This window comes from Lutjanus erythropterus, chromosome 9 (genome assembly GCF_056507025.1).
Source record: "Lutjanus erythropterus isolate fLutEry1 chromosome 9, fLutEry1.hap2, whole genome shotgun sequence".
Classification (NCBI taxonomy): domain Eukaryota; kingdom Metazoa; phylum Chordata; class Actinopteri; order Lutjaniformes; family Lutjanidae; genus Lutjanus; species Lutjanus erythropterus.
The window spans coordinates 31,739,432-31,763,218 of record NC_139325.1 but is presented as its reverse complement, the minus strand read 5'-3'; the positions used below and the strand labels follow the sequence as shown (position 1 = coordinate 31,763,218).

The following is a 23,787-nucleotide window of genomic DNA, read 5'->3' as shown; positions in this document are numbered from 1 at the left end:
TGTGCAGGGCAAGGTGTAAGACTGTGCTGCATTGATGAACTACTAACCTAATCAATGGATAATGATTGTGTTGTATTAGGGGTTAGTCTAGGTTAGGATCACACACGCACACGCACAGTTGGTGGTATCAACATGAGGCGCCCGTCAGCCCCTGTGCTTATAAAGTTAAATCGGACTAACCTCCTCAGTGGCTTTTGATTACATCTTAAAGCCCTTTTGACACTTCATTCACCTCCTCAAGTTTACATAGATAGCTATATAATGTCTGTTTTATCAACACTCAGTGTCACACATACTCCCACAAACCCTCATCGGGCAACAGCGCAGGTTTATCTACCACAGAGTGCACTTTGGCTCCTGGAGCGACAAGTCAACACGTTGCTCCTATATAAACAGGTTGGGCCAGCGGTGCCTCTTACTCTGTTTTCTTCATCACAGACATTTCTGGAGAGGAATACAGTGAGTACTGGCACTTTTACTTGAATTATTAAATGGAATCAAGTGTAACGGTCTTAGAAACGCTTGAAAAGGTTGAGTTAAATATGAGAAAACTTGACAGATAACAAGACTCTGAGATATCCCAAACTGAACTGCAAGAAAAAGCCAGACTCTTCAATTGTACAAATGTATGACAATGTCTCACCCTAGTGGATAAAGTTTTAAATGTCTCTTAATTCTTTCTCCTCACAGACACGAGTGACACCATGAATAAGCTGCTGGTCATTACTGTGCTGGTTGCACTGCTCGCTCTCAGTAAGTGCATTCTTCTTCATGAAACTGATTTCAGAATAAAATAAGTAATTTATAGGAAATTATTGCATTGCATTGTTAAATACTCAGTTCTGATTGGTCAGTAGCAGCATTCTTAAATCTGTTATTTCTGTACAGCAGACCGTTGTTATGTATAACAGACTTGCTATGGACACAGTTCTGATCATATCATATAAAATAATCGTTAAATCAGAAAAAATCATTTCAAAATTAATATTTTGTGTGACATTATGGATTTTTTGGCACATAACCAAGTAACAAGCAGGATTATTGTGAAATAAACCCCTTCCGCATGATTCAAGACCCACATCATCCTGTCTGGATTTACATATATGTAGTTTTCGCAATACAACATGGTACCCTTTGACCGGTCTGACCTGTTCTGTGCAGGCGCTGAAAGCTTCCGTGTGCCGAGGCAGGCCGTGGAGGAGCAGGAGCAGGGGACCCTGTCCAAGATCACAGGCACCGTAAAGTCCTACTACAACAGTGCTGTCGACACTGCCAGTGGATACCTGGATAGAATCAGGGGCCTGAAACTGGAGGAGAAGGCAACGTAAGAGATTTTAAAGACGTATTCATTCATGCACACTTTATTTTGAAGATGCAACAAGCCATACCTTGTATCAAATTAGACAAATCATATGTTCTTTACAAGACTCTTATCAGATGTAATTAGAGCCACAATACACCAGAACTGTATTGGAAACTGAAGTTAAATAATATATCTGTTACTTCCCAATTTAAAAACGATACGTGAACTATTCCCTTAAGATTTTTTATCACTGTAAAATTAAAAATTATAGATAAATTATGAAAAAGCAATTTGTAAACCAGATCTGCCAAGAAAAGCCCAAAATTATAGATCATATATTGACTGCACAGTAGTAACCACTGGTCTTGGACACCTGGCTTTACAGTACAGTACTGTTAATGTGTCCCTAATTACCCTCTAATAAAGTCTAATAAAGGGTCTAATAATTATAAAGAGCGTATTATTTCTAGTCTAATTTTACACAAATTTAGTCTTGTTACATCTCATCAATGTACTGTGAAAAAAAGTCTGAACTTACATTGAAACTCTTCTCTTTCTGTGTGTGTGTCCCACAGGAATCTTTACACTGAAACTATCTCACTTGTGCAAACATATGGTGGCATTGTCAATGACCAGCTCTACCACATCGTATACCCCGAGCAGTAAACAGACAGTGATTTTCCCCATTACCTCCGCCAACTTTTCTGACAGAATAGGAACTTTCAAGCTTCACATGAAAAGGCCAAAACATCACCTGACATTCTGAACCTCAATAAAGCAGCAAAACTTCAAACAAGCATCTTCAGAAATATTGGATCCCGAGCTCTTTTGAGGTGATTTCATTGGCCACTGCACTGGTGGTAAATGATGATAACTGCCCAAAGGAGTATAATCCTTCAGAAGAAAAAAAAGAGCTTGCACAGAGGAACTGGACACAACAAGCAAAGGACCAACAACTTTCTGCATGCAAATATTAATGATCTGTCGCCATCTGCTGGTGTTTTTCTTTCCTCATAGTTGACTCGCATTCATTCCACCTCTGAATGAATTTAAATATTTGTGTCATATCTTGAAATAAAATATTTATACAAAAAAAATCTGATGTCTGTGGCTGATACATGAGAATTTAACTTATTGTTTGATATAGAAAATCGTGCATATTCCTCCTGTCTCTTTGTGTAAGGCCTGTTTCCTTTGATCCCGCTGATGCAGAGGATCACGTGTTTGTGAGTCTGTGATGAGGCACCAGACTTTTATCAGCCGCGGCAGCACCAGAGCGGAGGCTTCTGTTGCAATTAATAATAGATTAAAAGAAACGACGAGTAAAATGTGAGTGCACAGAGAGGAATAAACAACAAAGACCGTGATGTTTGTTTGGTGGATTCTGACAACCAGTGATGCAAGAATGTCGTGATTTTTAATTAATGAATCAATCTGCAACATGCGGCCTCTTCTGAAGCCACAACCAACACAGACAAAAGAGATAAATTTGCTTTCAAGTATCATCTTATTCAACTGTTACAAAAGAAAGACAGACACGGGACAAGGACTACAGTATTCTACTACTTCTGAAAAAATACTATGACTGCTGCTACTGTTACTATACAACCTCTATAATTAAACAGACAAATAATTTAGATGCAGTTTGACATGCAGATCTTTGTGTTCGCTCCCCTGTTGGTTTCATATCCAGACTTGATCAATTTGAGAAGAACTGCATCCCGTATTTAGTATCAGAACGTTTCTGAAATGTTTTCTCTCAGCTGTGATCAGATATGACTTTGACACTAATGTGATTTAATCTGGGAGCATCTGCAACTGCTGCAAAACAGAACAAATACAAATTCTCTCCGTCACTTAGTGAGCGCAGAGGACTGCTCTCGCAATCAAAACTTACAACGTCCCCAACTTTATTAAACTTATGTAAATATTTTTTAAAATACGGTTTGATCGGTGGATCCATTCTCAACTTCCATTTGGATGCATTTACATTTTTATTTAGAAGTGTCCACCTGTAAGATTTCCACATCTTACCATGAAACACAATTAAATACTGAGAGTATATATCCAGTGGTGCACCTAGACCTGTGAGTGTGGACACACGAGTACATAATACCAGTCATAAGTCTGGACATATCCTCTCATCTTAAGTTTTTTATTTATTTGTTAAATTTGTATACATTTTAGACTAATACTATGAGATTAGGAATTATATGAGATTATGTAGTAAGCAAAAAAAGTGAAAACAAAGCAAAATGTGTTTTCTATTTTAGTTTCTTTAAAAAAAAAAAAGACCCTTACACACTGTCTTCTGACTTGCAATCTTAGATTTAATAACGCTGCTGTTATTAAAGCTTTGATTCCAAGTGCAGAAGACGGGGTGTGAGTGTCTTTTTGCTTTTTATTGCCGGCCCATGGTCTTCTTCTTTGCACCCGTCGATCTTTGATCTTTGATATTTTAGAGTCTTCAAAGTAGCCATCTTTTGCTTTGATAACAGCCTCACACACTGCTGGTATGATCCAACTTTTTTTTTCCCAGGGACCCAATTTTAAAAAAAACAAAACAAACAATTGCAACCCAATTCACAATAAGCCTTATCAATAAATTCTGGGAAGAGTTCATTCATGCATAAATGAATGTTCCCCACCATTTTTCATGCCATTTCCAAATCACCTAATGTTATTTTGATGCTTTATTGAAACATATACACACGTTAAAACTTAAGAAATGAGAAATAAATTCATTTAATCTGAGTTAACAGGCTATCTCATTGTTTTTATTTCCTCATATCAGGAAAACAACTAGAGCAGCTTGGACCTGCAAAGGGACAGTCAATAAAATCCAAGCAAATAAAACAAATAAAAACAGCAAAAAATGGACTGTTCATACAAATCTAAGCAATTACAACAAATGAAAACAACAAAGGACAGTCAGTAAAAATGAAAGCAAATAAAAACAGTCAGTGAACATGAATTAAAATCAGGAAAGGCTCTCTGATTAGTACATTTTTAGAAGAGATAACTCCGTAATTCAACATGTAACTTCAAAGCAGTTCCAACTGCAAAGAACAGAAATCGTTTCTGTTTAGAGAACAGCAGATTTAGTAGTTTGCTTCCTATCTATATAGAAAAATCATGGACAGAATTATCTTCGAACAGATCTTTTTGAAGAACGTCTCGTCTTTCTTTATGGCTGATTATAAACAACAAAAGAGTCATGCTGTAAAAGGTCTATATTCCAAGTCAGAATGATGAATGATGTGTGAAATTATTTCAATAAAAATCTCACAAATTGCAAAACAAAAGAAGATCTTTATGAGGAACGAATTGATCACTTTGTGTCAACAAGCACTGCTCTTCTTCATCTGATAGATAACTGGTACAAAGAACAGAGTCGTGAGCCGTGTTTCTGGATTTCAGCACCGCCTTCTGCGTCATCAGTCATTTGCTGGTTATGGTTTTACATCTTTCACACACTTTCCCTGATGAGTTATCTATCTGGCACAAGCAAAAACTATTATTGGCAGTCGCTGCGCATTGTGTTATTGAGTTTTGTTCAGTTATACAAGGCTGCTAATAAAAAGGATCTTGATAAACTTTAATTAGCTCAAAATAAGGCTGCTACACTTTGTTGTTCATATCGTAATGACACCAATATGAGTCAGATATGCAAACTAGTCTCAGCTAAAGTCTGATAACACATGCAGTCTTCTTGTTTTCAAGATAAAAGCAATATTTTTGGGGTATAAACAAATCTTCTTTCAGCTCTGTTGGAGTAGTTTGGTCCGTGGGGATAATTAGTTACATCTCAACCGAAGATTAACCTTTTAAAACATAGTTATGTGCAGGATGTTTGTGGAGCAGAACAAGTTACCAAATAGTACAAGATAACCCGAAAATGTTTTTAAAATATGCAGATGACCTAAAGCAGATTATATGATATCTCTTTTAGTCTTAGTTTTAATGAATATTAGGGATGGTTGTGTGCTTAAACAGCTGTATTTCTTGCAATTATCTTAATTTTGTTTATATTATTTGCAGTAGTTCGAACAGTTTATTGTTTTCTGTCATTATTGTTTTGGCTGTGTTGCATTAGTCAAGATTACACAAGATATTAGATGCTTTCTTTTATCTATTAAAAACATTATCAGGGATCTTGCTTAATTATATTCTCTTAAAGTTTTATTTTGACATCTTTTAATGTGTCAACCCAGAAAGATTAGCAACTACGGCAGAAACTAAAAAGAATCCAACGAAATAAACAAACCAACAACGCTCTTTGTATAACAGCTAGGAAGGAAATAATATGTAAACATGAAAATGAATAATTCCTGAAGTTTTTGGAGTCATTAGGGATCAAATTTAATCTGTTAACTGGTTGTTTATTAGCCTGAGTAACACAATGTGTACAGTGTTAACTTGCTTTGTGAGGGTTCCTCCAGCTGAATTCAAAAATGATTTCAAAAGTAATTATTTATCAACTGGCAAAAATTAGTTTTAATCATCTTTTTAGAGACTCAAAGGAGAAGAGAATAATTTAAGCAAATATTATTCCCAATTTCCCAAAAGGACAGCCAGAGTTGAGAAATCTATGTTATTTTAGAGACAAGCCTTTTAAAATTGCATCATGGTAAAATATTAACTTTATAAACAGCAGCAGGCATAATATTTCCACTCTTATCTCCTTTATTATTACTTCTCGTAGCTTTGTTCATTTATCTGTGACACCATTGTTCATTTTAGAGGGCACTTAGCGCAGACTAACCAGAAAAAATGGTTTTAATATAACCCACTGAGCCAAAAGAATCTGTGCACAGTAGACTTCTGCTGATCTTCCATCAGTGAAAAAGACATAAACTTCAACAAAACACAAAAACCATAACCGGAATCTATTACGTCTGAGAAATATCTTTCATGCACCCTAAATTAAGGTTGTCCTTGTTCTCCGGAAAGGAATGAAAGGTTACTGTAAACAAGGTGTGTCACTAACTGAATAAGGGGAACATGTTGAAAATCTCTCTGATAAGGTTATTACAAAGGTTACCGCTGAACTGGAAATGATGCTGGATAGTAATAAAGCAGTCTGTTCCTCCCACGGTCCTCTAAAAAGCCTGCAGGTATAAAGAAGCCAGACTAATAACATGAGCCACCGCACGCTATCAGAGCTGCAGAAAAACAACAACAGAAAACAGCATGAAGCTGCTTCTTTTGGTGGTTGCTTTGGGGCTCGCAGGTAGATATTTAAAATGTGTGTAAACTAAGATGAATGAATATTAGAATAGATAATTTAGTGTCTCTGGTGGTGTGTTACAGGAGCGTCTCCCCTGGAGGAGGACAGGGTGTGCCAGCCTCACTCCAGACCCTGGCACGTCTACCTGCACGGTGAAGGACAGTCCTGCAGTGGAGCTCTCATCAACAAATGGTGGATAGTGACCTCCTTTGCATGCGCACGCACGTACGTACTGGTGACTGTGCCAAATAAAAACTCACCACCGTTGCTGAAAAAAGGCAGATATTCCTTGTCAGGGTCATTTAAAACAATTAAAGGGACAGGCCTGTAGTCCTTTTTATAACCATCTTGATAGTTCTGGTGTGAGTTGCTGAGTTTTGGAGATATCTACCATAGAGGTGGCTGACTGCCTTCTATCAAATACAATGGAACAAGATAAGACTCTGCTGCCGGTGCTCAAAGTGCCACAACAATACATTTGAAATACTCAACAGCGATGTCTCCTTCCAGAGATCAGGCCCTGGTTCCTCAAGATAATCCACAGACCTTGTTGTGAGCAGTCTCATGTAGGAACTATTTTCTTACACCTGCCAACCGTATCACTGTGCAGAAGTAAGTGTTCTCGCTCTCGTGACAGCACAGGACGCAAACATTAATGGTGTCCTCCAGTTTCTTGTTGAGGGCTGTACCTGACTCCGAACTTTGTCAGGCAAATCGGATTTAGCTATTTAATATTGAGACTGGACGACTCATTTTATGTTCTCAGTTCAGCGCCACACTTATATTCTCCTATATTGTTTTACCGGTCACCCATTCACATTCTGAACAGAGGATTTCGATTTTTAGTCATAATTTCGTAATGATCCGAGGTAGATTTACCACGAGCTATGAGAGACAACAGTATGCTCCTGTAGAAGCCACAAATCTGTTGGATATAAACCTTGAAAAATACATTTTATTCACAATATTATAGACAAATACTACAATACCCACAATCCTAAAGTGTAACAGGGACGTCTCTGATTCGTGCTGTTACCATGGAAATGTTTCAACATGTAGTTCCGCTAGTAGGCTGGCTGATTAGGTAGCTAACATGAATCAGACTAATTACGCCGCAGTGAATATAATTTATTATTATTTATTTATTTTGAAGAAGTGGTATCATTTGCAGTGGTTGATGGGATGAGTTGTTCCTTCACTTTTAATCAAATGCTTTTGTGGTCACAATTCACCTCGTAGTAGGTTGGGGGGTCGTCTCTCCTGGGACGCTGACACCGTGTCAGCCGCTGCCAGCTCCACGGTGCGCTGGGTGGGAGACGCTGCATTATACGCTCTCCTGTTTTATCACTCCTCTCAGCTTCCATGGCAGTTAATTTTATGGTTCGTGGTGATTTAGAGACTCGGTTTGTAAAGTTTACAGCCTGCCATGCTGTTGCATTGCTCTGTGTGCAGTGGCGGAGCTAAAAAACAAGAGCTAACGCTTGTTTACCAACCACTCATTTTTTGCGATGGCAATGTTTCAGCTCAGCTTTCTACATGAAACTCCTCACAACAAGGTCTGTAGATTATCTTGAGTTACTGAGTCATACTTTCTGGAAAAAGAGACATTGATGTTGCATTTTTTTTAATTTTTTTTTTTTATTTGGCACTAAGAGCATCACTAAGGGACTCTAGTTCCACAATATTTGAGAAAAGAAAAGAAATTTCTATGACTGATATCTCCAAAACTCAGCAACTCACACTAAAACAGTCTAGATGGATACATACAGGCTGGAGGAAAATGTGGATTTTTCATTGAAGGGGTGAACTGTTCCTAAATCTAAAAAATGTCTTTATTTTAATCTGTTTGCACTTGGTAACACCTGGCAGAGATGCTTGATATATTCAGCTTTGCCAGAATTAAACCTGCGTGTTCTATTCAATAGCAGTTTTTGTACCTTTAATTCAATTGCTGCAGCCTTTTCAGCACAGCCCTTTGTCTTCGGCACCTCCAGTGTCTCACACAATTTTCTTGACAAAATTAAAAAGCAGATTTTATTTTAACTCCCACAAAAGCGATTTTTCCATTTTATAGCAGTGCACATGCTGTGATAATACACCTTAGATAAGTCAAGTCAAGAGAATATTTCGTTATAATCGGCTAAACATTTAAAAGTGTCTTAACTTTGTAATAATGCTGTCCCTGGGTGTTAGAAAGGCTTGGTATTGTTTGCAGAAGCACTGCAAATCTCACTTGTGTTCCTCATTAATTAACCCACATTCATTAACCTGCTGTTCATGTCTGATTAAGGCTTACTGTTCCTCAGTCATGGGCCTGTTTCTGCCTGGAGCCTGAAAGGTCTTTTTTACAAATTAGACTCTCTCTCTCTCTCTCTCTCTCTCTCTCTCTCCCCTGTCCTTGCAGAACCATAACCACTGCATCTCTGGGGGAGCATGACATTACTGTGGAGGAAGGCACAGAGCAGCACATCCGTGTTGCTGACGTAATCCGTCACAGTCCCTACCGCTCACCCCTCCACAGCCTCGCGTTGGTCCGTCTGGCCGAACCCGCCCGCTTTAACCGGTACGTGCAGCCCATCCCTCTGCCCGGCCGCTGCCCAAAGCCTGGAGAGACCTGCCATGTCAGCGGCTGGGGCTCCACCATCCCAAATCGATGTAAGTGGATTTAAAGGTGCTACTGTGGCTTTTACACCTCATTAACTTGTCACCACATTAGAATTAAGTATAATTGCTACAAAGCCAGTCTTCCATAATCCAGTTCACAAGTATTCCCTTTTCTACAATGATTTTACTCCAACCTTCCCATGAATATCTGATTCAAGGGGAGCTTTTTACTGTAGCTGTTGTTTTACACTGAGTGCTTCTCATCAGAATGGCTTGTATACATGTATGAAGCTGGACAAACGTGCGCCCCTTTATATCTCAAACCATGCTCGCTTGGAGATCTTTTCTCTTTGTTTCCTCTCAGTAAATTCACCATCATGCTGCCAACATTTGTGCTCTGGGCACACCTGCTCCTTAAAGGTGATGGGAACTGACTTTCTGATTGGTTTGTTGCACTTGTGCACAGCTGATAGGTGTATTCCGCTGTACGCTGTGGGTGCAAGGGGCGGGACAAGGAAAGATACCACTGCGCCCCTGACACAAGAAGGTGGATTTGGACATACCTTGAATATATTAAAACCAGTGCATTAATCAATTAAAATCAGTGCACCAGCATAAGATAGGGTCCCGTGACTTTGGCTGCTGGCATGGCTAACAAACAATAGAGAGCCATATTGTTTATACCTTGTGCTCCATAGCATCTTTAGTAAAAATAAATAAATAAATAAATAAATAAATAAATAAATAAATAGATCACACAACATAGCCACTGACTGTTAATGAACATACCTTTAGACCAGGAGTCAGCAACCTGTGGGTCTGTAGATGCATGTGGCTCTCTTGCTCTGCTCCTGTGGAAAAAAAATTAAATGGAAATGAATAATGATTCTTTTTTAACATTTTAATTTTCATTCATCATTGTTGTGGACCCAAAGTGAGTCTTGTATTTTTCAACTGTATAAATGTGTAGCCTATACACCTAATTTTAAAAAATGCTCACATATTTCATCTGCAGCTCAGCACCTTTTCTTCTAAATTTTGCTGGTGGCTAGTCTTGTGTCTCTCTCGGCTAGCTAAAAAGACAAAGTCTCAGAGGAAAATAGAGAATTTAATAGTTACTGCTCCAGACAGATTTTTTTTCTTTTTTTTTAGCCAAAAAATCTCTTTTGAAAGTAAAGGCTGCTGACCCTTGCTTTAAACTTTAGACTGCTAACTTATTCTAACCTGTAGCACAAAATACTGCCACGAATAGACATGATTAGAAAATTAAAAGACAAAAATCAGCTACCATTGTGTCAAATTATAAGAAAAGGACATCATCTTGTTTTAAAGCACAAACAACAACCCTTTCTTTACATAGTAGAAGACCTTTATTCCAGAAAAACTCCTATTAGTGTTAAAGTGTAAAATTAATGCAGTGTTATTGGCCTCTTTAACACAACAAATGCATATAAGTGACAGAAGGGAACAAGAAGCACCAGTCACTTTATGGCAAGAAACATTTATCTGACATTTAGGCTTAACACAGAGGAGGAAATACAAAATGTACTGCTATTACTTCTACATTTTCACCATGGCTCAGGGGAATGTTGGAGTCTGATCAGCAGGTGGGTAATGTACTCGCTAAAAAGCTCATCAATATTCTGGCCATTGCAGCTCTAACAAGGCATGAACGTTGTGTTTTAATAATGGCTAAAAATGGCTTTCTTTAATCAGAGGAGTTTCTAATTGGCTGTCAAAATGCCCAGTCAGTGATCAACACTAATTAAAAGAGGTAGACCTTGAAAATAGTACTTACTCAAGGTTTAGACTTTATGCTCCAGTGCAGGAGGTGGCAATGCATAGAAATGGGAAGTAATCCATAGACCTGCTGAGGGAAAAGAAGGAAGCATTCATCAAAGAGTGAGCGTCAGATTGATGAGTGATGGCACAGAATAAATCACAACAACAGATTCGGACGAGATGATCTGAAGCACTTAGTTTGAATGAATCAGAGAAATGACCCACCTCTGTCCTCTTTGAAACAGATGGGCGTTCTTCACACCTGAAGTGTATAACTGTGCCCGTTGTGGATGACCAGACTTGTATGAACACGTTCCCTGAGTACATCTTCTGGAGTCTGACCATGGTCTGCGCTGGTCAAGCAAACACAGATAACTGCTTGGTGAGTACGGTCACAACCCAAACAAATAGTGGTTCAGATTCATTTCTCACCTCTACGCCTGTTGTGGTGCGTTAAAGGGAAAATTCTGCACTTTTCATGTGTATGTATAATCAGTTTTAATAGGAAATTTAGTTAATTGATGCAATAAAGTGAGTTCTCTTGCTGCAAAATCTGTTGTTCTTCCTGCATCCACAGCGACATGGGAATACATCAGACCAACACATACTGTTTCTTAGCCAAAACATTATGGCTGCACCCCATTTAGGGGACAGACAGATGGTCCTACAGATGTTAATGCATTTTGACTTGCTTTTGAATTACAATTTTGACAGGTTTGTACGAATTCATGTCAATTATGGCTGGAACTTCTTCCCGAATCCAAGCCCTTCTCAAGCCTTTAAAGAATTATGTTAAAATTAAAGTGTTTTCAAGGATTTCCAGCACCAGAACGAACCCTGTGACCTCTGTCTTTCCTGCAGACTGATGGTGGCAGTGTGATGGTGTGTGATGGCGAGCTGCAGGGCGTGCAGTGGTTCGCACATGGCTGCAGCGACCCAGCTGATCCCAGCGTCTACACCAAGCTGTGCTACTACAATGACTGGATCCAAGATGTGATGGACCGCTACACAGTCGCTACAACCCCTTCATTTATGACGACAGAGGCTGCAGAGACATTTGCTCAAAGATTAAAGTAAATACTATTATAAACCATCCTTCTGACCACTTAACTGAGAAGTATGTCGAAGTTTAGGAGTGGCCCTTTCAGCTAGTTAAGTATGACACAGTTCTGCACTTCTATATTTCATGAAAGTAACACTCAAGGTAATATAACTGATTTGGGAACATTATGCAAAAGAAAATGCAAATCCTATGCTCAGCAAAAAATACAGCAAAAAAAATTGTATGCAAACTAAAAAAAATGTAGACATAAACAACAACAAAAAAATAAAATGTCACGTGTTCTGAGAAATGTTTAATTCATGAATTTTCATGCACCCTTTACTCTGTGATTCCTCTTTTTCCCTCATTTGCCTCAACAAACCGCTTCCACAGCTGGCTAATAGCTGCAACTAATTAGCTCAGATTTTTTTCACAGTAGTTTCACACACACAGGCAGAGTGAATGACTTACATTTGGTGGCCAGAAACATAAGCACAAATTAATTATAATGTTGCTCCCCTCACTTTATGTGTAAATCACAGTCATAAAGGCAACTGTTTGCTATCAAATCCACCATATCAATTTGAAAAGTGAGTTAATAATACTAATGTCAATGTTGTGTTTACAGCTTGTTCTGCTGGATTTGTTGGCAGAATATGACATAAATACAATATAATATTCATATGTATGTTTTCATTAGTGTATAATCACTCAGAAATAAGAACAGATGTGCCTTCATTACCTCAGATGGAGCTGTTTTCCACAGAGTGCCGGGTCCTCCTCCACAGAGTCCTCCATGTTGCACCATGTGTTTCTACAGTAGCCTAGAAGGGACAAACAAAACACTGACTGTAGCAGCTACTGTCTACTCTAAAAGCTTTTTTTTTTCCCAATTTACAAACTGTGAGGCAATTATAAAACTTATTAAACTTCAATTATATAAAAGAACAAACACACCACAAGGGACATTTACACAGACACAATAGAATATGATAAAAACAACAACAACAAAACACTAAATCAGATTACAAAGAATATATCAGAAATTAACTACAAAAAATATAAATTGAGGCACTTCATTGGTGAGGTCATTTTCTAATAATAAAATAAACATCTTTGGCACATTTGGATTATATTAATTTCAGGTGTTTGGTATAAAGTTGAATTTCATTATAAAGACAAGTGAAGCTGAGTGAGATCTTAAAAATTTAGTCTAATGTATAAAAAGAATTGCCTACAATAAACAACATACTGAGAATTATACTGTTGTGATCTATAGTAGTGATTGCTTTTGCTCTATAAGTTTTTGTTATGGATGTCCAGAATCTGTTGTGCTTTTGTTCTGACATTGCCCAACTGTAAGAATAGCAGGAAAAAAAATATGTGCTTTTACTGACAAAAATGTTGACGAGGGTTTTATCCTGCTATGGAAGCCGTGCTCTGCCGCCTTTATTAAGCATTTAAGGAAGTTACAGTTACAACGTCACCACTGGTTATGTAATTACTGTCATGGTATTTCTGCAACATCTGTTCAGTGTCATCTGCATGACTGTACTTTATGCAATAATGTTGTTGCAATGTTGCTAAAACCCCACAACCACTGGTGATGTTTAAGATAACATGCTGGTGACGACACCCTGGAATTTCTCTTGGTAGGTTGCTGTAGCATCACAAGTTGCAAAAGTGACATTGCAATTACATTCCTGCAATGACTAATAGGGCTAACATTAAAATATGTATATATATATATATATATGTATATACATACATATTTTAATGTTAGCCCTATTAGCCCTATATATATACATATTGTTTTTGTTTTTGTGTATGTTCCTTTGTTATAAGAAATATAAGGGAAAAAAACTCTTGGGGAGTTTGAGACGAGGTGTTTGGAATCTGCAACGTCAACACTATACCAATAAATCATACACACTGGTTTTTCAAGTGGCTAAGCATAATGCAGATTTGATCATTTCAAACTTGTACAACAGTATAAATCAAATAACTCTGGTAATGAACTGGATGTTGCACTGGGCAAATGCTCCCACATGACAAAGGGTGAGCAGCATTGCAGAGAAGGACCACTAGATGGGGACAAAGCCCAACAATAAAGAAATATATTGTGCCCAAGTCACAAAGAGAGAGAGAGAAGAGAGAGAGACAGAGAGACACAGACAGACAGTGTGGACAGGTGACATAAATTTTACATTCTTTGCGAGGTTTTGTGTGAACTCTGCTGAGATCCGAGCACTCCCACGACACCAATGTGTTCACAAAAATATGTTACAGCAATAAACGCGTGGATCTAATGTAACACTACTGAGACACACTGAGCACAATGGAACTAGAGAGCACATGAGGGAGTTGCAGGCACACACACACAGACACACACGGACACAAAGCACAGACACTTCGTACACAAATCAAATACACACATGTGCGCACACAGACACACTTACATGAAAAGTGACTGACAGCTGTGTCCATAATCACCCAGGCAGCTGAACATAGGGGCCACTCCGCCATCTGTTCTCAGCATTTCTCTCCCGCTCCTCACCCCCTCTCCTCCCACCTCAGCAGGAGACTGAAGGCAAACTGAGGGGCTGACTTTGGTAACTGGGATGTCACTTTAGAAAGCAGTGTGATATTAATTGGTGTGGATTTTAAGAGCCGCTGTTTGTGTTTGATTTTTCTCTCCGTTTGAATAACCCTTGTTTGTAATGCTGGGGGATCTGACTGACACCAGTAGAACATAATAACCTACTGTGTCAGTAATTTTTAGCTTTTGTAATAAATACAATGGATACCTCAGTTATTTCCTCAGGCAGGATACTCAATATAACAAGTCTGAAATCCTGTGGGATACCTTCCTGGTCCCTTTGTGTACTAAATCACAAATGATGTGTGGTTTGTTTCGGTTTGTAGTATGTGGTCTACCTCCATCCAAAGAGGGTGAGGTTCCTGGTTGTACCAGGCTGCTGTGGAGATGTAAAGCATCTCCCTAATAAATTCAAACTGAACTCTCCGGTAATTGAAATGGGTTATCTCATGTGCTTCTGCAAACACCACTGCCCACTTCTTCGCTGTAATCTCTGGCTAGAATTCAACCTTTCATTTCCTCTACAAATAAAGTGAGTCAATGCCATTCATTTAGGTTATCAGTAACATATAGTAGGCTTATGGTACCACAGAAATCCCTGAGATATAACAGAGAAGAAGACTAGCCCCTTCTTTTGCATCATGTAAGCAACATGCTCACATGACAACAGCACTCACTGTCTATAAAGGACCTGTATTATCTACATATTTTAAAGCGTCCTGCAGCAAAGATCAGCCAAACTTTCTGTGCAGTGTGCAGTTTTCCTTGTATGACGTGTGTGAACATTTCTGATCTATTTGTCCATCAATATGATGCATACACATGACAGTGTGTGTGCACACAGTGGGTGTGGATGAGCAAAAGAGAGAAAGGAAAAAAAAAGAGTGACAACAAATGTACAGTTTGCCCAAGAAAACACTAAAGAAAAAGTTCAAGAAGTCAAACTACATTTTCAGCGCCTTTTTAACAGGCAAAAGCCTCGCATTTACATGTGTATTGTCAAAAAAACAGGCTTAAAGTCTAAACAAACTCTTCAGTTCGTGTTTACGCCCGTCAGATGCTGCTCTGATGTGAGATGCACAGAGCTGGTGCAGACAGCTGCACTGATAAAAATGAAAGCTTTTCTGTTTCAAACATGTCTGACTCTTTTGTGGTCGAGACGGGGTTAGTCCACAGCCAGTCTAGTGGCTCTGGAAGTATGTACACACACTGCGCTGCTTTGTGCTAAAAGCTAATATCAGCGTGCTAAGAGGCTCACGATGACAAAGATGTTTAGCAGATATAATGAGGGTGGGTTCAGACCCAAAGGTCCAGTTCCTGAATCAAACCACTTTGCGTTCACAAAGCCAATACTCAAACGGTTCAGAAATTGTTAACACAAGTCATGTGGTGGAAATGTTGTTTTAGTTTTGGTCATAGAGTCACTGGGGAAAAAAGACACAAACGGCCCTATTTCTATCTGGATATTGTTCATAATGGAGCACTGTCAGGTCCTGTTTAAGTGCAGGTGCAGATCTGGAGCAACAACTGGTATTAAACAATTTAATAATGGAGGCATTCCTCTCTCCGTCATGAGTCCATGCTTTGGTAGCAAACTTACAGACACATACAGTACAGTGCGCTTCTGTAAGTTGCTTTGAATGGTGACCACACCAGACATGAACCACGCTCTAGTTCACTTGAGAGAGGTCTGAGACCACAACTCTGGGGTGAACCAGAGAGTAGTTGTTTGGTCTTCACCAGAGTTCAGGTCCAGCGTTCACACCAACCCAAACAAACTGCACCAAGTGGGTAAATGTTCTGGCGTTTGGTTCAACCAGACTAAACAAGGCTGATGTGAACCCAATCTTAATTAGCGCATTAGCCTACTAACAATTGACAATTAACACAAGTACAAATAAAAGTATTTAACTGTAACCAGGTAATGACATTAACCAAAGTAATTCCAATCCATCCTGAGAGGAACACTGTTCCACTGCGCCAGGTTTCACTGCAATCACTCCAATAATTGTTGAAACATTTCACTCAAAATCACAAATGTCAACTTTATGTTGGCACTGTAGGAAATGCCAGGGGATCACAGAATTCTTCAGGATCCAACTTCCAAGATCAATGAATGTCTACACCAAATGTGTATAGCCATCAGCTACATCGCTATATACAAGCACGGCCTGTGCTGTGCATAGGGCACCAAGTGCTCACAATATCTGAATGAAAGTTGTTCTAGGGTACCTATATTTCTGTCCACCAGTGTCCAATATATTATATATACTTTTAAAGGGAGGCAAACTCAAACCACAATTTAAAAAGGGTTGATTATCTGACTTCAGGAGAATTTTTCATCCACTCAGGGCCCCAAATTAGCACCAGCTACCAGCCAAACGCTGGTAAAATATGCAAGTGGCTGGCAGATTTTCTTCATGCACCAGCCATAGAAACAAGGATAATCTATTGAGTGGCTGGTAAAATTTCAATATTCACTATCAGTCATTTGGCTGGTAGACAAAAAGTTAATTTTGCACCATGCAACCACTACATCCCAACATTTCTCTGCCTAATGGCCTGAATGGATAACCCAATCACATCTGGACTTGAGGAAAAAAAATCTTACTCTGTAACAATAACAAAACAATGTTGCTGACTTAAGCAGCTTAGTTGTGAGTTGATGCATTGAAAATCACACCTTGTTTTTGGCCTGTAGAGGTCAGAAGCACCTTCCTATAAGCTCCCACTCAGAATTTAATGGACCAAAACAATCAGAAGTTGTAAAGATAAGATGACCTTGGTGGTCTGAGGGATGTTTATGCCCTGGAATAAATTCTAGACACCAGTCAGACTCCCACTGAGCTACTCTCCTTCTCTCCATTTCTGTTGTTTCTACCCTTCAGACAAACATGTACATGTACAGTTTGTGGACAGACTCTCTCTCAGCTCAGTTAGCTATAATAAGCTCACCTTTATTAATGGTTAACCATCGCACTCCTTTACTTCCTGCCTCACTCCCTGCTCCCAAAATACTGTAAATTATTTCCCAATTTCTAAATGTCCTCCCTTCTCCTCCCCTCTCTTCTGGCTTTCATAACTCAGGCATGCATGCAGGACCCACGTTGAAAACAAATATCATCCTAAATTGCCCAAACACAGCGGCATAAACTGATTAATGAGGGAATTAAAATGAACGATGATCCATAGGGGGAAATCTTTTTCCTGGGGTGTGACAGTGCTTATCAGCGGTTGGTACAGTATCCGCAGAGGCATCTCCCTCCCGTCCTCCATCGCTCTGTTTCTCTGGCAAACTGTCGCCATCACTCATCGCCGGCTTACATTCCCAGCATTCCCCTGTGGCACCTGGCTCATGAGAGAGGAAAAGTGACGAACACGCACTCAAATGCACATTCACAAACAAAAAGAAAGTGCACACCGCACACACATTCGCACACTCATCCTTCCATCATGCATGTTTTCCTCCTAACAACTGACAGGTCTTTTCACAAAGATGTAAATTAATATGAGAAACTAACACAAGCCTGTGCATGTGTGTGTGTCTGTGGGAAGAAACTGTGTGTGTTCCTGTTCACAAGGCTAATGGCTCATTGAGAACAGCACAGGCCAAGTCAATCATGCCGGATCTCTCCCCGTCGTCCCATTGAGACCTGTGGCTCATCAGGGGAGATAATTAGCCTGAAGAGCTTTAATGATACTAGCCTAATAGCTACAAGAGCACACTGAGAGGCAGCAGTGTGTGCATATGTGTATGTGTGCATGCATGTGTGGGATGCAGAGCGTGCAAAGGTGTGGGATGTGTCTCCAAGTGAGTGAGTGATTAAAACATGTTTTGTTAATACATGTTTATGAGTGTCTGTGTGGTGATAATGTGGAAGCTGATGGGATAATGGACACTGTGGTTGTAAGCCTCAAACCCACACACACACACACACACACACACACACACACACACACACACACACACACACACACACACACACACACACACACACACACACACACACACCGTCCCTCTTAGTTCTACCCTGCTTTTCTCCCACTCCCTCCATCATAGTTAGCACAACAGTGGATCAGTGAGTTCGCTCACACCCGCTGCTGCACAATCCAACCCTGGCATACACACACACCTCTGCGACTGTGTGTGTGTGTGTGTTTGAGAGACAGAAAGAGATGGAGGTGGGGGAGGCATTATGCATTCATACTGGAAATTGCTGTGCATTTAAATGAGAACGTGCACTTTGGTGGACACAAGCTGTTTAGTAAATGCAGTTACAAAGTGCATTGCAGTGGCATAGTGCATACATATAGAATAGGGGAACGGACACAAAAATGAGAACATTGTAGATTGCTGCACACTACCTCACTCAGTGTAATGATCAATATAAAAATGAATGTAGAGTTACATCAAACCTTCTCTCACACAGTTTCAACATAAAGAAGAAATAGAATTTGATATTCATAAGTATGTTTTCATTAGTGTACGATCACCTGGAAATAAGGATTACTGTGTTTTCATGACCTCAGAATGAGTTTCTTATATCAGAGTAGAGTATCGATCTGATACCAATGTGTTAAAAAGAAAAAAAAAAGTCAAGTACAAAGAAAAGACAACTCAAAAATTCTGCTCTGGGTTTTTACCACAGTTTTATATCACTTGTATTTGCAGTTCAGTAACAGAGTTTATGTAAAATATATACATGGTACTGAAGGTCGATCAGTCAGTCAGTTATAGGGTTGCAAATTTTGGCTGTTTTCCTCAACTGATAGTTGAAAAAGCTGAAAATCAATTAATCATTCATTATTAATCAAATACAAAATACATCGTTTTTTCTCTCACGCACTTTTTTCTCCTTTCTCCTTTTAAGTTCATGTTTCCTTATCTGACAAATGTCTCTAACAGATAAAACAATGTCAAATGAGGTGCAATTACTGCCCTTTCTAGACTATATTAATTAATCATGGATTAATACATTTTTAATTGGTTCAATTCCTAATGGTGATTAATCAATTAATGAATAATCATTAACATCCCTAGTCAGTAACTTAGTCAGGTTTGCAGCGTCAGCCTGAGCCCCACCAAGACACAGACAACTCCTGGAGAAACTCCGACTGGGAAATATGCAACTGGATTATTCCTCTTCCTGACACAGACTCCAGAGACCTTCTGTTTACCTCAAGCTGCCCAGAATAACAGACTCTGCAATGTAATCTGATGCTGAAGTAAAGATGGTGATTTCCACTGACCATAAAATTTGGTGTACAGGACACTGCTGGAAAGAAGCAGGTCCTGTTTTGGGACTAAAACATCACATGCATCGAATCGGTCAACACATTCTCATACCTAAATGACAGAATAGGTTGATTGCCAATAATACCAAAACAACATATATTACCAGTGGAGAGTACCAGCAGTGACAGGTTCACCAGAACTACCTCACATACATCATGTGACATAACTCACATCACTTCACACACGTGGTTTATGTTGTAAAACAGTCACAGTTTGGTTGAACCATAAAAACTATTTGGGCAGGTTTAGAAAAAGATCACATGATGTAAATGACGTCACTCATGTGATGGAAGTGCAGTGATGAAAGTCACATACATTAATCAAAACTTTAAATAATGCTCCATTTAGTTTTCTTTTCACAAGGGACTTGTGTAAGTCACCACCTAACAATAAATGGAAATATGGGTCAGAATAAACTGCTTGCACTTTTGACCTACATGCGTGCTTTTGTGGAGAAGATGGGCTGGGATTACTGCACAGACTTGCGTGCTCACTGATGACTGTTGCCGCATTTTAATCAGTTGCGGAAGCATTTTCCGATACTGGTGTCGGTATCATAACAACCCAACCACAGAGGGCGCAGGTTTAATTATGAGAGTATTACTGTAAGAGTAAACAAGCCCACAACAAATACAAACAAACAAAACAAAAAGCACATAAGGCCTATTGTCAGGCAGTAAGCATGCAATAATGAAATGTTTTCAGTGTTTCCAACATACCAAAAAGTATCAGCAAGGGATCAGTCTGCACTATTGCACCGTGAGTTTGGAAAAAGAATCAGAACCTCATATTTTACCTTCAGGTAAGAATTTATTTTTTCAGTTCACACCTTTTTTTTTTTTTGCAATCCAAGTGGGAATGAAGCCTTGAAAGTGAAGGTGCTTTTGTGTCACAAAAACTCCTTCAGAAAGAGGGGATACAGAGAACACATACACTCAAAATCAAAATCAACTCCCCGCCCCCCTCACACACTCACATACACACACACATGTACACACACAAGTACACACATGTGCATTTCAGTAATGGTTTTCTCAAAAAGGGGCCACTGCTACAAAGAGGTAAACCCCACAGGGAATCCATTTGCTTTCCCTCGCAATCATCATGCACTTCTCTAAAAACACCATAGCCCAGCGCCGTTGCCATGGATACACGCCGCTTCATCCCTCCCTCTTATTTTGTCATTTTCCTACTGTATCTTTCTTTCTTTCTCTGGAAGGTCTGTAATCCCTACGGATTGGTTAATACTGCTGCTACATACCAGAACATGTTGTTTCCTGCATGTAAGCATGTCATAAAGAGTTTGAGAAAATGTGTGTGTGTGTGTGTGTGTGTGTGTGTGTGTGTGTGTGTGTGTGTGTGTGTGTGTGTGTGTGTGTGTGTGTGTGTGAGGAATGTGGTAAGAAAGCATCACCTGGGGGCACACTTTACTTCAGGGAGACAGAAAAATAACACCCAACGATGCTACACAAATAGATAAACCGTGCGTAACGCTGTTTACAGCTGCTCACTGCAGTGAACTGCCGATATGAAATGTATGTTTTCTCAAATACACACACACATTAACCCTGGAACACACACACACAAACACACACAATCCCAAGCAGAGAGAGATGTCCCATCGCTCTAACACCAGGTAAGCCTGACAAACCCCCGTGAGCTAAGCCGGGACTCATTGATAGGTCTGTCACACAGGGGAGAGAAGTCGAGTCATATATCACCGCAGAGCTGGAAACTCCCCGCCTGCAGAAAAATGTCATCCACAGAATACTGAAAATGCCACAGACAGTGTTACTTTTCTGAGACTTAACAAAAGGTATGTCGGGTGAACGGCTGGCTGATCATAGTTTATTTCATATCAGTGGTCCTGTTGTAGCCCAGTTTTCCTGCTTCACGCCTGAGAAACATAAATAATGAATCACAGGGCAGAGATTCTCTCTGTGAGCTGAGCTATTGATTTCTACAAAAACCCAGTGATGTATCCACCTTTGAAAGTATGAGACTTTTTGGGGGCTTTAATGTCAGAATTGAGTTTTTATCCCTGAGATTGGTAATTAATGTTGAAGAACAGACACAGTTTCTCTGTGCAAGTAATAAAGACGGGAGTCTGGGGATTTGGGGAGTAAATTGTAAAGTTCCATTTTCTAAAACATGCTTTGCTCAGGCAACGTTTTCTGTGAGAGGAGCAAAGTCTTGGAACTTGCAACATGATCGCTTGAAATCTGCTGCAAACGTTTAGGAAAGCTACCAAATCCTGGTTTATACTATAATGCTATTTGTATTAAATTTAGTACACAAGTTTCTGAGACCCTTACAACATCAGTATGATCAATACATTCCCGTCAAACCTTTTGTATACACGTTTTCTGCCCTCTGGTGGATCATCAGTTCACTGCAGGCAGCAGCTGGCCTGTGAATGAAATATCCAACATGACTGCCTCCAGTTTCTGCAGGAAATGATTGCTAATTATGAAAAAGTTACACTAAGAATAACAGTTATATGGTTACTATTTTTTTCAATATGCATATTGGCTGTATTGAAAAAAGACGACGTTACGACGGGCCCATGTGCATGTTTTTATGATGTTAATTGCTGCAGGGTTGTTGACACACACTGATCAGCAGCCAGCAGAACTGCTGCATTGCTGCTAGAAGGGGGTTGGTTTGTGGACTGACTGACTAAAAAAGACAACAGAATCTAATTTTGGGGAGCTTCACTACCTTCTCCTCCTGTTCTTTTCTCTCTTGTCTTGTTGACACGTTGATAATTTGTCTTAAACATATCCAGTAGCACATTTATTTTGGGTAAGGTGTCTTTTCTGGGTGTTTCCTATTTGTAGTAACAACTGTCTCTGTGCAGCCATGATGGCCATCAGTGCTAACGGACAACTTCTTCTTCTTCTGTGTATTTTAAACAAACTGCTGCCACAAGTGTTAATGCATCATTTACTGTGCAGCAAAGGATTTCTCCTTGGAAAACAGGTTTTTCCAAGTACAAATTCTTTGCCCCCCGAGAGCTAAAATCTTTTATGAGCTGGGCATAGACTGAATCAATACTGCACTACATCTTTTGCCCATAAAGCAAATGTAGCAAAACTAACACAGATTTATATGAGCAGAGTCACGGATTATTATTTTGAAATACACTATGTAGTTTTTACATTTCAAGACACAATGAGCACCTTCAAGTAGAATCACAGTTGGACAAATGTCCCTTGATGTGACCCCTGACCTCGTTCTGACTGTAGCTACACAGCAAACCTTTGAAACATAAATCCTAACCCCGGCTCTAACTCTGCGGTGGCAAAGGTCGACTTCACTTCACTTCACGACTTAACTTAGTGACAGTTTTCCAAACTATTCTGCACCATGGAGCACAAACACGGACATAACCACACACACACACACACACACCTACTGAGGGAAGGGAGGGATGGGGAACACATGCAATTAGTAAGGAATGTTGGCCCCTCTTGCCCCACCCATGCTGCCCCTTACCCTGCAGCATGTGGCTCAGAGACGAAGCACGCCCTCACACAGCTTATCATACAGTACAGGTCATGCCCAGAGGAGGAGAAATCTTTCTTGCGTTGCTCTGAAAGTATGTAAGTTAAGGCCGGTTCACAGCTGTAGGGGAGAGCGGGGATGGTGGTAACACATTTCGTTAGAGCATCAGTAACTCATTGATTGTCTGTGCTACACCTATCAGGCTTTGATATGTGGTGTCCATATTTGTCCACCACCAATAAAATTCAATTGCATGTCTACTACACAATCACAGATCATGTGAGTTCATGTTAAGAAAAAATAGTTCCTTTGTCACAACCTACCCCACTACTGGGGTGAGTTGTAACATTAGCTGTATAGATGTAACAAAGCATTTCTTAATGTTTATGTGTCACATAAAGGTTCAGTTGTGGTAAATGTGGAT

The 23,787-nt window shown here is 39.6% G+C and overlaps 2 protein-coding genes across 2 annotated transcripts; both read left to right on the top strand.

The window, feature by feature from the left end:
* Positions 1-364: 364 nt before the first annotated feature.
* On the top strand, positions 365-2,400 carry apoc2 (apolipoprotein C-II). Its single transcript, XM_084727123.1, has 4 exons — positions 365-459; positions 691-753; positions 1,162-1,324; positions 1,879-2,400. Exons 2-4 carry the CDS (start codon positions 705-707, stop codon positions 1,967-1,969), a joined length of 303 nt encoding a protein of 100 aa, XP_084583249.1. The 5' UTR covers positions 365-459; positions 691-704; the 3' UTR covers positions 1,970-2,400.
* Positions 2,401-6,382: 3,982 nt separating this feature from the next.
* LOC146321831 (trypsinogen-like protein 3) lies at positions 6,383-12,014 on the top strand. The gene is made up of 5 exons (XM_084727122.1): positions 6,383-6,536; positions 6,617-6,758; positions 8,938-9,188; positions 11,165-11,301; positions 11,781-12,014. Exons 1-5 carry the CDS (start codon positions 6,497-6,499, stop codon positions 11,994-11,996), a joined length of 786 nt encoding a protein of 261 aa, XP_084583248.1. The 5' UTR covers positions 6,383-6,496; the 3' UTR covers positions 11,997-12,014.
* The last annotated feature ends 11,773 nt before the right edge of the window (positions 12,015-23,787 follow it).